General features: G+C 41.1%; 1 protein-coding gene across 2 annotated transcripts in view; it reads right to left on the bottom strand.

Moving 5' to 3' along the window:
* Nucleotides 1-283: 283 nt before the first annotated feature.
* Nucleotides 284-12,134, bottom strand: part of LOC139442463 (acyl-CoA:lysophosphatidylglycerol acyltransferase 1-like) — a 64,999-nt gene continuing 53,148 nt past the window's right edge. For both annotated transcript variants that reach the window (XM_071223272.1, XM_071223271.1), the window contains one exon: nt 284-712. In XM_071223272.1, the coding sequence (XP_071079373.1) occupies nt 709-712 (4 nt within the window). In that variant the 3' untranslated portion in view covers nt 284-708. The remainder of the gene's footprint in view (nt 713-12,134) is intronic.

The raw sequence follows: 12,134 nt of genomic DNA on the forward strand, positions 1-12,134 counted from the left end.
ATTATGATCCATCAGCTCAAAGAGGTCTATGATAACTTGTCCATAATGAACATCTGTTTAGTCACTTTTATGTTGAGCTGTTGAGAGGAGATAAAAAAAGAGAATAAAAAGTTTAGGCAGAACAATCAGTTGACTGTCAATGCATGGTTGAATGTCGGTCAGTTAAAAAAGTTTAGTTGGACCTTTTGTGCAGGTGAGCTAAATATTCTATTTTTCAATTTTGCATCAGCTGAAACTTTTCAGTTAATACTAGCAGTCCATGAAAGATATAACATAGTACAAATTCAGTGAATAAAAGCATGTGACATACAAATGAAAATTGGTTTCCAAATTAAAAGAAATTGACAATAGAATGAAAGTAGATAAAACAGATTAAAAAAAACAACATGAAATCCATCAAAATGATAGGCTCCATCTTTTCTGCGAGCTAAAAGGCGTTTCTGATGATCGGTTTGACTGAGTGGTGTTCCATGGCGGTAGTATTCTTCCATCATCATTTCCTTCTCAGCAAACCTCTGGAAAAGCCACTGTTTCATCCCCTCTTCATCTTTGGGTACCTCCGACACAGGGTATGCTCTAAAATGAAGGAGCACATCAGAGGCCGACCATGATCCTGCCCCTATGTTCACCAGTGTCAGAGGGTCACCTTTAGGATACACTATGGTTACATCAATAATCCACTGTAAGAGGGAGCCATGGAACGCATCTTTATCTGTTAAGGAGAAAGCAGAAAAATTTGAAATAATCTTCACTGAGATTTCCTTACTAAAATCAACATTGAGCATAGTGAAAAGGTTCCAGCATGAGTATGTCATGATAGAGCTTACTTATATCACAAAGGACATCTAAGTTCAACTGGAAAAGTGTTTGCAAATACTTGCTGTGACAGAAATAGCCTACTCACTGTAGAAAGGTGCCAGAAATCATACATACCACTACACACCAGTCTGATAGTATATTACATTGGAGATATGAAACACATTCTTACTACAAACATAAAACCAGTTCAAAGTAACAAGCATCCAGCTTTCAAACTGAAAAATCTAGAGGCATGCTTTGCTGGTCTAATGACAATACTTGTCCTCTGAGAAAGTCTCATGGCTCTTGCTACTTAAATTGCAATTTAACACTGTTTACGGTTAGTGAAAACATTTGCCTAATGCTTAAACCAAAAGTCCAACAACCTCAATAAAAATGTGATATACATTGTATTACATTTAAAAACAGAAGCACTTCCAGTCGAATGACCTTGGGCTTTAATCTCAGCCTAGAGCTGCCAGAAAATATAAAATTGAAAGCAGATATCGTGTTACAAGTTTCTGAAGCAGCATTACAGTTGATGCCATGTTTACTCTTTCTGGCAGTAAAGACTATGAACTTGCAACAACAGTTTCGATGATAGATTGTATTGAACCATCAGTAGCTTTATTCTCAGTAGAAAGACCTTTAAGAATTTCCAATTGTTTCCATGGACCCACAATAAATAAATAAAAAATAATAATTGAAAAATATGATAGTAGGCAATAGTTGAGCATGTGTTCATTGCACATGTATAGTTTCATGCAAAAATTGAATAACAGTCATCATTGTTAATAATCTTAAGATTACTATCTCTATAAAATCTCTGCCATTAATCCTGTATTTTGGTTTCAATGACACTAACTAAAATTTTCAGATTTTCAACACTCTTCACTGTCAATCACACAATTAGTTGTCGCCAAGTCAGTCAAATATGTGATATCTTCACTAGATTTACTGTTATATTTGCTGATCTTGATTGTAATAAACTTGTATTTGTGACTTTAATACCAGCGATGACCAGTGCTATCCCCCCCCCCCCCCCCCCCCCCCCCCCCAATAGAAGAGGTAAAACTATTGGTGGATGATAGTTTGTGCTGCGGCAACCGGACCAAGGGAATATATGCCCTCTAAGTTTGGCTGCACGTCACGCAAGTAAAAGCTGGTGAAGGTGTTTTGTGAGGCCCATTGACAACTAGACACTACTTGTTCTACTGAGACTGTTGTCCATGGAGCGAGACGTGGCATAGAATCCTGTGCCTGTATAACTTGATGCAACAGTAGCTTTTAGCCATCCTGCTAAAGTAGCCTTGGTGATATCCTTGTTGGAATTAGTCTTACAAGATAAGAAGAGTTTCTTTCGATGGCGTCTATGTGAATCTGTAGCCAAGAGATAGAACTTGAGAGCTCTGATGGGACATAAGAGTCTGTCTGGGTGATCCACTGTTGGTCCTAATGATGGAATTGTATAGTGTCTATGACCCAACGGTCCCATTGTGATGGATTGATTCTTGGATACAAAGTCTGGGAGGGATCTTAGTGTTATTGAGGTCCAATGTGGATCATGGGTAAGACTAGAATAGTCTCAGGCATGTAACTCTGAAACTCTTGCTGCTGTTGCCATGGCTGGGAGAAAAGATGTTTTCCTGGCTTTTGGGGGCAGGGTAACTTTAGCCATGGGCTCGTAAGGTTTCGTTAACAATGCCGATAGTCCCACAGATAGATTCCACATGGGGAAGATACAAGAAGTTTGAACATCTTCTAGTAGAAAGAATCTCATTAGTCTGTTGAGAATGGGATGGTTTCCAATAGATAATCCGTCGCCATGTTGAAGTACAGAATGAAGGGGTGATCTGTAACCTATTGTCCTGTGTCGGAATTTGTTGTCTTGACGTAGATGTAGCAGAATATCTGCTACCATAGGAATTGATATAGCATTAGTTATAATCCCTAGTCGTCTTCTCCACTGGACAAACTTGTCCCATCTGTTGACATATATAAGGGATGATGAAGGTCTCCAGGATATTGCCACAGCTTCTGTGGCAAGCTCAGAGTATCCGGATGTCTTCTGCGTGATAACTTCCTGGCAGTTAGATGTAGGCTGGGCAGATTGTCGTGGAAAATGCTGGACTTGGGTTGTCGTGGCAGATCTCGACGAAGTGGTAACTGGATCGGTTCCTCCATTAGTAGTTTCAGTTGTCTGGGGAACCACGCCCTGGGCCATATTGGGGCTATCAATATTATTACGTAATATGTCTCCTCCACCTTGGGGATGACTTCATCAAGGAGAGACCGTGGAGGGTCGTCCAATCCATCAATAGGGTGTCAATCTGGTGAGCTCTTGGTCGAGAATAAGGCTCACATAAACTGAAGTTGGTTGTTCTGGCAGGTGGCGAATAGATCTAGATGTGGTGTCCCATAACTTGGTTATCTAGGTGAAGATCTGTGGAGGTAAAATTTTCATTCTGTTGCCACTATTCTTCTCCAACAAGAAAGACTGCCAGCCGGTCAGTTCAGTTTCCTGGGTATATGTCTCGCTTCCATCTGGCAATTGAAGGAGTCTGCCAAGGCAAACAATCATGCAGTCTCCGTCATCAGGGAGCTGGTTCCTCCCTGCTTCTGAATATAGGCCTCTACTTTTGTGTTGTCCATGGCTATGAGAACGAATGATTGATGAAGATGTATCCTCCATTTTAGGATGGCGTAATATATGGCCCTCATTTCCCAGCAGTTGATATGAAGGTTCTTCTCCTCTGTGTTCCACAATCCCTGTACTGTGAGATCGTACATATGGGCTCCCCATCCCAAATCTGACGCGTCTGTGAATAGTGTTCTGGCGTCAGATAAGTCAAAGGGATGCCACTCATCACATGTTCTCTGTGATTCCACCAATGGAGGTCTCTTAGTAATCCGGGAGGTAACTGAGTCTGGAACTCTAGGCTGTGAGATCGTATAGAGTTCATCCAAGTCTGTACAGGACATGGCAACAGCCTTCCTTTGAAGGTCATATCCTGTAGGGACTTTAAGTTGCCTAGAAGAGACATCCACCATCTCAGCGCCTTGCTGCGATGACTTGAAGGTAATTGAATTATCCTTATAGTCTTGTCGAATCGATCCTCTGGTGGGCATAGATATCCCCGGTCTAGCTGGAATCTTGCTCAGATGTATATAATGTCTTGGACCGGAGTAGTTTCCGACTTGGCTGGATTGGCTAGGAAGCCTAGGCAGGTCATAAGTTGGACCAAGAATATCATGTTCTGATGTAGCTGATCTTCTCCTTGGTCTGCCGCTAGGAAATCGTCCAGGTAACCATGGATTCGAACTAGCTGGATGTGAGCAAACTTGATGACTGGGGCTGTAATCCTGGGGCCATAGCTATCCTGAATGGTAGGATTTGGAATTTGTAGCGTCGGCCATTGATTGTGAAGCGTAGATACTTCTGTGAGGATGGGTGTATCGGGACGTGAAGATAAGCATCTTCTCCGTAACTTCACCATGGACTCCATCTGGAATTTTGGCAGAGGTACCAGATATCTCTTGTTGAGGGTCTTTAGGTTTATGATCTTCCTCATCTCGGTTGTATTATTCTTCGGGTTGGGACTAAGAAGACCGGAGAGTAAAAACCTCCATTAGTGTCCGAATGGCTCGCTTCTTTAGTAGCTTCCCGACGGCCAAATTTGCAGCTTCTTTTTCGGAGGCTGTTTGGTCAATGATGATTTATAGTCCCAGGGACGCTTCTGTGAATGGGATGATTCATGAGCTTTAGCAGCTAAGTCGAAAATGAAAGTTTTTAAACGTTCTGCTGTGTCTTGTTTACCTTCATCTGTGACGTCCCAATTTTCCATTGAATGCTGTGGTAGCTGAAAAAGGTTGTGTCATCATGAACCTCTTGGTTTGGTTTGACATGGCCCTGGATCTGATCTGGACTAAAAGTTGTTGACGCTGTAGCCTTAGAAGTCGTGCAGAAGTCCATACTTGGGAGGAGAGTAAGTCTTCTTGCATCCTGACAATGGATTCTAGGAGGCAATGGATGAGTTGGTGGATCAGACTCATGGTGAGTACAGGAGATGGTGGGTTGGCTGGGGAGGGAGGTGCTGGAGTGGAAACTGATTTCTCAGTTATGATGTTTTCAACTTTTTTCTTCGTGGCCTGGTGCCTCTTGGCCTTAGTCATGGCCTAGCCCATCTTGGAGAAGGTCTTATCTTCTGTGTTGACGCACTTCTCACATCTCTTGTCCTTATTACAAGTAGTGCCTCTGCACTTTGTGCAGTTTTCATGAGAATGTCCCGTGACCTTGCATCTGGGGGTAGAGGAAAGAATCACCAAACACCAGCTAAACTAACGTGCAGGTTTGTTTCTCAATCTGCATTATTAATTTATACTTATATGTCTGTTATTATAGAAAACTTATCAGAATAATCTTAAGTTAATGTGACTGACTACCAATTGCTAGATTGTTACTACTATTATAATAGGTGTTGACTCTAGCACACACAGAAAAAATGTGATGTTGCCGCTATTATGACGTCATGGCTTTGGTAGTTACAAGACTACTCGGCAACAACTAACTGTGTGATTGACAGTGAAGAGGATGTCTGTTGAATATCTGAAAATTTAGTTAGTGTGATTGAAGCCAAAATACAGGATTTATGTGATGTGCAATAGAGGAAGAAATTTCGTAAGAATTATATTCATTAGTTTGAAGGTTGGAGACAAAGCCTTAAGTTGTTTGATAAGTAGTCCAAATAAGTCCATGGAAACGTAACAAAATACAATTTAGAAAAAATTCAAAATAGCAAAAGTAAAAGGCACCAGTTGAGCATGTGGCAATGGGAGACATAACAATGAGAGAATGACATGTTAAAGTGACCTCTGATGGAACCATAATGGATAATTCTCACAATGCCCACACGTCACAGAAGCGTTACCATATCACAGCTGTTACAAGTTTTGGGGTTGTGTCAGGTTTACTTAGGTGCAAAAAGAATTTAACAGTGGTTGACTTTTTTGGGAGTCATTTATTCATGAGTAGAAAATACAGTTCAAAATATCTAAATAACCATTTAATTTTTGTACAATACATCAATCATTACACAGGCAAATGCAAGCTAAAACTATAAAAAGAGTATGTTTACATTTATACAATAGCACTCACAACATTATGACATGGCAGAGGTATGACATTTTAACTTAACATTGAAAATGTTTAGTTCACAAGTCAAGTGAACTTATATCACAGCACATTCTCCGTTGTCCGTCAGTTGTCAACTTTTGCATTTTCGATATCTCGCCTGAAACGACAAGGCCTATGGAGCTGAAATTTATAATACATGATCCCTGCTATGGTGTCTTTAAGAAGTGCTCACATAATTCTTATCCGATTTGAAACATGGCATAAAATGTATTGGCAATTTGTCATAGGTACAGTTAATAATGGGGCCTAATAGGTGCTTTCCATTTTTGGCAATATTATGAATTTTGACCTTGATTCAACCTTTACAGCATAAAAGTTTGTGTCACCAAAGTGAAAATCCTGTCATGGGACATAAACATCAAAGTAGGTGCAAAATTTGACAACCTTATCTTAAACCCCACTGCATGTTTCATGAATTTATCTGCATACACTGGCAAAACGTAGGTTTTGGCATGGAAACCAAACTTGACTTGGAAAGAAGAAATGGTTCGACCAACATTGGGAAAGGCTGTCAGTAAAATGATCCAGGTAAAGTTTCACCATCCTTTACCTTTTGTATAAGGAAAATACAGCAAAACAAGTTCCAGCAGGCCTAAACTGTCCATGGATTGAAGGTAGTTGTTTTGGACAAATGGACAAATCAAACTGAAAATAGCTCTCTCTTAAGGCCTTTATTTTAAAAATTCTTTTTATACATGTTATTGGATACATAATGTTATAATTACAGGGTGTATTGCATAACGTAAAGTTACATACCACTGGTAAGAATTCAACGATGTGTGGAATTTTCAACCAGATAATTTTGATGAAAGAGATTAGTGTTGTTTTTTGTTTCCTGATACTCAAAATAACGATATATGTTTTACTTGAAACATTAATATGAATAATTAACTTAGAGTTTTTATCAATGATGGCCAGTAGTATCTGGTTTTTATCAAACTTAATTGCAAAACATAAAATATATTGAAAGTCTCACAGCTAATTGTCTTTTGTACATCTTTCATCTATTTCATCCAAAGAACAGTCAACATTGATAATTTGTTACCATTTGTTAGACATATTTAGATAAAAGTGGGGAGAATCAAGTTTCTCATAAAAAGGTTTTGAGCTTTTTTGTGGTTTTATCATTTCATGCATTACAGAATGTAGGCCAAGATGACAATCAGTAGCTTGTAATGAGTCAATTACTGGGAATATTATATAACATTCTATTACCGTCCAAAGTCCCCTTTACGAGGGCTGGCTGAAAACTTAGGCTAAGCCTAAGTAGGATATCTCAATCGGATTGAAACAAACTTTTGCCACCAACAAGTACAATTATTTAATGAATCATAGACATAAGAACTGCAACTGTAGTGTTATTATTGTCTTTGTACCAGACCATCTTGTGAACCTACCCATTGAAATCACCAGAAATGGACAAAACTGGCTATAGGGCAGTCATCAAGTACCTGCAACTGAAAGGGCTAACTCCAACACAGATACATGCTGACATCGTCTCCACTTTAGGGGATGATGCCCCTTCCTTTTCCACTGTAAAGAAGTGGGCTGCGGAATTCAAGCGTTGCAGATAGAGCCTTGACAATGACCCGCGTCCAGGAAGGCCTTCAACTGCAACCATTCCGGAAAACATTACCCGGGTGCATGACATGGTGATGGCTGATCGACGAATGACCACTCGACATATTGCCAGTATTGTGGGCATCTCTCATGAGAGGGTTGAGCACATTATCACCAACGAGTTTGGAATGACAAAAGTTTCTGCAAGATGGGTGCCAAAGCTCTTGACAGCGGATGAGAAACATGTCAGATTCCTGATGTCCCGTGACAGTTTACGCCGTTTTGAAGCAGATCCTGATGATTTTTTGGCTCGATTTGTAACCATGGATGAGACCTGGATTCATCACTTTCAACCAGAAACCAAAATCCAGTCTAAACAATGGAAGCATCCGGAATCACCAGCTCCCCAAAAAGCCAAGTCGGTTCCTTCTGCTGGAAAGGTGATGGCTTCAGTCTTTTGGGATTCCAAGGGTATTCTTCTGATTGACTATCTTGAAAAAGGCCAGATTTCAATGGAAGATATTATGCTGACCTACTGAGACAGTTGCTTTAAGCTATCAAAGCTATGTGACGGGGAATGCTCACTAAAGGAGTCCTGTTCCACCAAGACAATGCTCCTGTTCACAAATCGGTGGTTGCCATGTCATCGATCCATGATTGTGGCTTCGAACTCATTGACCATCCCCCTTATTCACCCGATTTGGCCCCGTCAGACTTCCACCTGTTTCCCAAAATGAAAAAGGAAGTAGCCGGTCGCCATTTTCCTAGTAATGATGACATCATTTCCGCTGTGAATGATTTTTTAGGGTGGTTGAAGAAAATTTCTTCTTGACCAGCATCCAGGCCTTGCAGCATCGCTGGCAAAAGTGTTAACCTGGAAGGGGACTATGTGGAGAAATAAATGAAAACCATCAACTTGGTACAGGTCTTTCATAGTTAGGCTTAGAACATTTCAGCCAGCCCTCGTATGTTATACTATATATTCAAAGGAATGATGCCTTATGAATTGCATATGTCCTTTATAAAATGAATTCCTTTCTCATACCAGCTTTCTTCAAAATAGTTTGGGTCATTCGACTGATGGTCTAACCTGAGCAGTTTTGTTAAAATATCTGCAATTATTTCATGATATGTTGCTGGTTTCTATAAAATCTTCCCCAAATCAAAAGTATTTTTTTCCAAAAAGGGTAATCAACCTGAGTACACTAGTAATGATCAATGTTTTCTCCCATCTGGAAGATTTCTCTTAATGGAAAGAAGCTAGGACTAGTAAAATTTATTTTTCAAACTTAGTAAAATCTAAATATTTTTGAATACTTATCCTGCATTAATACCTTAATACTGTTACTGCTGTTTTTTATTATTGTATTTACAGAAAGACCAAACTGTGAGAGGTCCAGGCTGCAAATAAAGTTGTTCCAACTAGTGGTGTGGCTCATACCATCATACAGCTGCCACGTGATGGAAGTAAAGGCGTCAGGTATAATCACATTACTGCTAGAAACTAACATCTGGTACACTTCGTGGGAAGGTAGCAAAGCGATGGCAGGGCACTTTAGACGTAGTAATGCAGGATAAGTATTCAAGTGTATAAAATATTTAGATCTTACTGAAGTTTTTAACATAGCCTGCATTGCTACCTCAATGCAATTTTATCAGACGGAACGGAGGGGGGCATACCTTCAGATATAATTTCAGGATAAACTCTCAACCAGTTCAGGTAGCCAGATAGCATCCTGAACGGAAAAACGGAAACCAAGGACCATTCCAGTCCGATGTTGATGGAGCCACAAGAGAGTATAGGAGAGATGAGGTCAAGTCAGGAAACGGTAACGTAGAAAAAGGGCATCAGCCAAGTTCTAAATTCTGATCAAGGAGCTGGAACAAACGGAAGCATGAAACCCTCCAGCCTGGGGTAAAATATACCAGAGAGGTTGCAGGTGTAAAAGTCAAGACCGTCGATGGTTGGTGGCCTGCTGCACCCACAGACCAAAACTATGGACACCTTGTACATCCTCATATAATGACTGGCAAAGACAATATCCAAACACCAAAAACAATCTTCCATGATGGACTTGATGGAACAGTTTCTATGGACAGCCATGGTCAAGGCGACGGCCCAAATCTCACGAGGGTTTTTGCCTCTAGGACGGTCTGAAGCAGCAACATCATAAACCTACAGGATAATGGAAAAAAGCCACAAGGAGATTGTGGCTAACCTCCATCTGGGATGTAGGAGAGACCGGAATAAACAGACGTTTCTTTGACCCTCATTGTGTCTTGGAGTGATGAAGGAAACACTGTAATGCTCGAACTGTACAGAGAAGAAGTTTATCCTCATCCTTGGAGCCTATTAAGGGACAAGGGAGGAATGATAAGGAACAATGAAGTCTCAGCAGAGCCCAAGATGGACAGCACCATGCACTCTACACTCAAACCGGAAGATGTCAAGGGCGTGTAAACCCACTAACTCAAGCCACCGTAGCCAACGCCAAGAGAAAGATAATCTTCTTGGTAAAATTGAAAAAAGGCAACGAGCAGTGTGGTTCAGGGGAGCGTTACAGAGTGATGTCAGAACCACATTTAGATCTCATATCGGGGGTCGAAACTTCGCTAGTGGATCCTCCAGACAGAACAGCCGCAGTGATGACTGAAGTTCCAGGATCTTGGTCATTCTGCAACCCGTAGGAAATACCAGCACCTAATTGAACTGGTATGTCGTGATGGTACTACCCTTGAGGCGACGCTTACTGCAAAGAAAGAGTAGAAAATCAGGCAGAAATTGAGGTGAGGCAGATTGGGGTCCTAGTTCTTATTCTTTCAGAAGGATTCAAAGGAACACCACTTTTCACCATCAAGGCTACTTGTACAAGGTCTATGTGCTGAGGCAGTAACCTTAACTGTTCCAGCTGAGTAGCCCTTCTGGTGGAGATGGACCTGACATGGATGTGGCAACCTGCTGTGATGGTGGTTCAGTAGATGTGGCCGCCCAGGGCCCTCAAGAGGGTCGCAGCTGGCGAGGTCTCGAACGTGCACTAACTAGTTCTGTGCTCGCCATCAAAGGTGCAATCAAAATTAGAGAGAGGTTGGGGGTGCTTTGATCTTCTGTAGGACCCTGGGGAGTAGGACAGGTGGCTGAAAAGCGTATGCTTTTAGGTCTGTCCTGGGAAGGCCAGAGGGTCCAGGATTTGGGAGTGTCGAGCACACGGATGGTTGACCTAGAACTGTCCTGCAACATTCATACAAGCCACTTTCACCCGCTACAGATTGCAGGAACAACCCAAGATGGGGTCCAGAAACGGCACTGGGGGGGAACCAAGTGCATCAGAGGCACCAGTGCTGGATGTTCTGGCACCGGATGAGCCAGCGCCGTTGACAAAGAGGTAACTGTAGCGGCAGACACAACAGGAGTGAAGACTGTGGTGTGATAGGGGAAAGCAAGACCTCATAATCAACAGGATCGGCGACCTCATGGGTTGGGGATGTCTCAACGTGTTCGTCCATTTTGGGATGTTTGAACGTTGTGTGTGGCATTTCCTCAATACCCTAAGGTTTTCAGTGAAGGCTCAAGGGGAGAGAGAATGGCAAACAGGGCACTGCAACGACGTGGGGCTGGGGTCCGTAGAATTGGAGGTGGGGAGATGATTTACTGCCACAACAGTGAGAGCAGTATAAACTATAAGTAAGAAAAAAGTTGCATGCATAGAAAAACACATATACCAACAAAAGAGAACCAGGCATGTAATTATAATTGAAAACTTTTATAAGTTGACAGGCGAAAATTACGATTTAAGATATATAGTATGCACTTAAAAACCCAGGATAGTATTGTTAATAACACATGAACAAGAGCCGAGATAGAAATATGAAACATCAAAGCACAAGACATGAAGATATGACAACATGGCAAATCCAAGATGGCAGATGGAACAACACACACACGATGTAGAGTGCAGCAAAGAATCTAATTCAGACGTTAATAACGCTAATTGTAAACATAAAAGGACCACGATAACAAGCAGAACTATATTAAATACAATTATGAACGTATTGGTAATCAAATGGATAAACAAAAGATGCTATCTGGTTGGTAGAACTGTGAGTTTATTCTCTAACGACTGTACAGTCCCATGACTAGCAGTTATGTTTTTTTTCTTTCCAGAAGCTCTTGCACCAATTTTTCTTGAACTTACAATACAAAAATAAGATTGAAGTGTCTTCACAATACAAAACACCAATGCCAGAGAACAATCAGTCTCAATCATCAGCCAAAACAGATGCCACTGGTCATACAAGCAAAATTGTGGTGAATATCATAATAATGAATCACTAAAAATCAGTTATGACACCAGGTGTCTAGGAAAAGGACAAGAATATCCTATCACACCCATCATTCACGCAAAATAGTAAGTATTTGTTGCCTGACTTGTATAGCAGCACTCCGGCCATGCGACAACAGTCTGCAAACAAACCAGACAACCAAGCGATAACCAGAAAATCAAGACATGACATGCATTCACTGACAGACTCTGTTAAAACCAAAAACTTTATATGCACCACATCTGCTGTTTACAAGTGCAGA

Source organism: Haliotis cracherodii, unplaced genomic scaffold, assembly GCF_022045235.1.
Source record: "Haliotis cracherodii isolate W230 unplaced genomic scaffold, xgHalCrac1.p SCAF_5, whole genome shotgun sequence".
In the NCBI taxonomy this organism is placed as follows: Eukaryota; Metazoa; Mollusca; class Gastropoda; order Lepetellida; family Haliotidae; genus Haliotis; species Haliotis cracherodii.